General features: G+C 57.8%; 1 protein-coding gene across 1 annotated transcript in view; it reads left to right on the top strand.

The window, feature by feature from the left end:
• The window catches only part of LOC125487774 (activated CDC42 kinase 1-like), a 23,082-nt gene that overhangs the window by 18,715 nt on the left and 2,426 nt on the right, over positions 1-1,941 (top strand). Inside the window, exon 5 of the mRNA XM_048620042.1 lies at positions 1,079-1,231. Coding sequence (XP_048475999.1) covers positions 1,079-1,231 — 153 coding nt within the window. The remainder of the gene's footprint in view (positions 1-1,078; positions 1,232-1,941) is intronic.

Genomic DNA, 1,941 nt, shown 5'->3' with positions numbered 1-1,941 from the left:
CGGCGTCTCAGGGGGCAAACTCATCAACCCCGCCCCCCCCACCCTCCTCCAGCTCCCATCCTGAGGGGGTCAGTGGGCCCACCCCCTCCAATTAGGCCTCAAATTGGCGTTTGCCAAAGATCCCACAGCCCCTCTCACGTGGTGGGGGGGGGCAGCTCTCCCAGCGTCATCCTCCTCAATTGACGTCATGGGACCGTACAAGTTAGGAGCAGCAGTAGGCCATTCGGCCCCTCTCCCCGAGCATGCTCCGCTGCTCAATAGGATCGCAGATGCTCACCCAACTCAGTCCCCCGTTCCTGCTTGCTCCCCCATACCCCGTTTGGTCCCGTTAGCTCTGGGAATTATATCCAACTCCTTCTCGAAAACATTCAACATTTTGGCCTCAGTTGTCTTCTGTGGGAGAGAATTCCTCAGGCTCCCCCATTCCCAGGGTAGGGACATTTCTCCTCATCCCGGTCCCACCATGTCTGCTTTAACCCCCCCAACGCACCTCCGGTTCTGTACTCCGCGGTCATCAGGAACAATTTCCTGTGTTTACCCCGCGCCCAGCCCTGTTGGAATTTTGTAGATTCTATGAGATACCCCCCCAACTTCGTTCGTCTAAGCTCCAGTGAATATAGTCCGAACCGACCCGGTCTCTCTCTGTGCATCAGTGCCATCATTCCCAGGATTCAGTCTGGTGGACCTTCGCTGCCCTCCCTCCATCGCCTTCCTCAGACATGGAGACCGAAACTGTACACCATACTCCACGTGCGGTCTCAATAAGTTCCTGTACCAATGCAGCAGGGCATCCCCGGCTCCTGTAACTCCATTGCCCCTTCTCCCGCTGCCCCCTGGTTGTACATGGGTGAACCTTGAGAGGGTGAGTTCCATTCCACCCTGCCCCCAAAGTGGCGCACAGCGTGGCAAAAGGGAGCAGGCCTCAGTATCAATGGGCTGAATGGCCTACTTCTGCTGTGACTGGGACAGGTCTAATCCGGTGGGAAGGGGTTTGGGGGTGGACACTGGGGCCTGGTTGACCGCGGGGCGCGATGCCAAGGAAAAAGGGCGGGTTTATGGTCAATGCCTTGTGTTTCAGATGAACGTGGCCGTGAAGTGTCTGAGATCAGACATCTCGAGCGAGGCGGACGCCATGGCCGACTTCCTGCAAGAGGTGAACGCGATGTACGCCATCGACCACCCCCACCTCATCCAGCTCTACGGCGTCATCCTCACTCACCCCATGAAAATGGTGAGTGCCCGTCCCCTCCTCGCAGCTTCACCTTCCGGAAGGGTGGGAGGTCTCCCCATGGACCCACCAAACCCTCTGTCTCTCGACCCTTCTTGGCTCTTCCTCCCAGGGTAACAATATGGGATTTGGCCCAGCAGAGGGGCCTGCGGCCTGGCTTGAGGCCCCGTTTGGGGCCCTGCTCCTAGCTGGCTCTTGATGCCCACGTTCTAAGTTGTGGCCTGTATTCAAGCTTGGAGCGTAACCTAGGATCTAGGTTCTGCATTGGGGCCTGGCCGCTGTGTTGAGGCCTGGGGTCTGGGTTGGGGGCCTGGGTACTGGTTTTGGCCACCAGGATCCAGTTGTGGGGCCTAGTTTAGAGTCTGAGTACTGGGTTGGGGCCTAGTTTGGTGTCTGAGCTCTGGTTTGGGAGCCCGATACTAATTTGATGCTTAGTTTGGTGTCTGAGCTCTGGTTTGGGAGCCCGATACTAAATTGGGGCTTAGTTTGGGGCCTGAGCTCTGGCTTGGGAGCCTGATACCAGGTTGGGGCCTAAGCTCTGGCTTGGGAGCCTGATACCAGGTTGGGGCCTAGTTTCGAGCCTGGGGTCTGACTTAGGAGCCTGATACCAGGTTGGGCCTAGTTTGAGCCTGGGGTCTGGCTTAGGAGCCTGATACCAGGTTGGGGCCTAGTTTGGAGCCTGGGGTCTGACTTAGGAGCCTGATACCAGGTTG

The sequence above is a fragment of the Rhincodon typus genome, chromosome 45 (assembly GCF_021869965.1).
Source record: "Rhincodon typus isolate 14 chromosome 45, sRhiTyp1.1, whole genome shotgun sequence".
In the NCBI taxonomy this organism is placed as follows: Eukaryota; Metazoa; Chordata; class Chondrichthyes; order Orectolobiformes; family Rhincodontidae; genus Rhincodon; species Rhincodon typus.
This window is presented reverse-complemented; position numbering and strand designations above follow the sequence as displayed.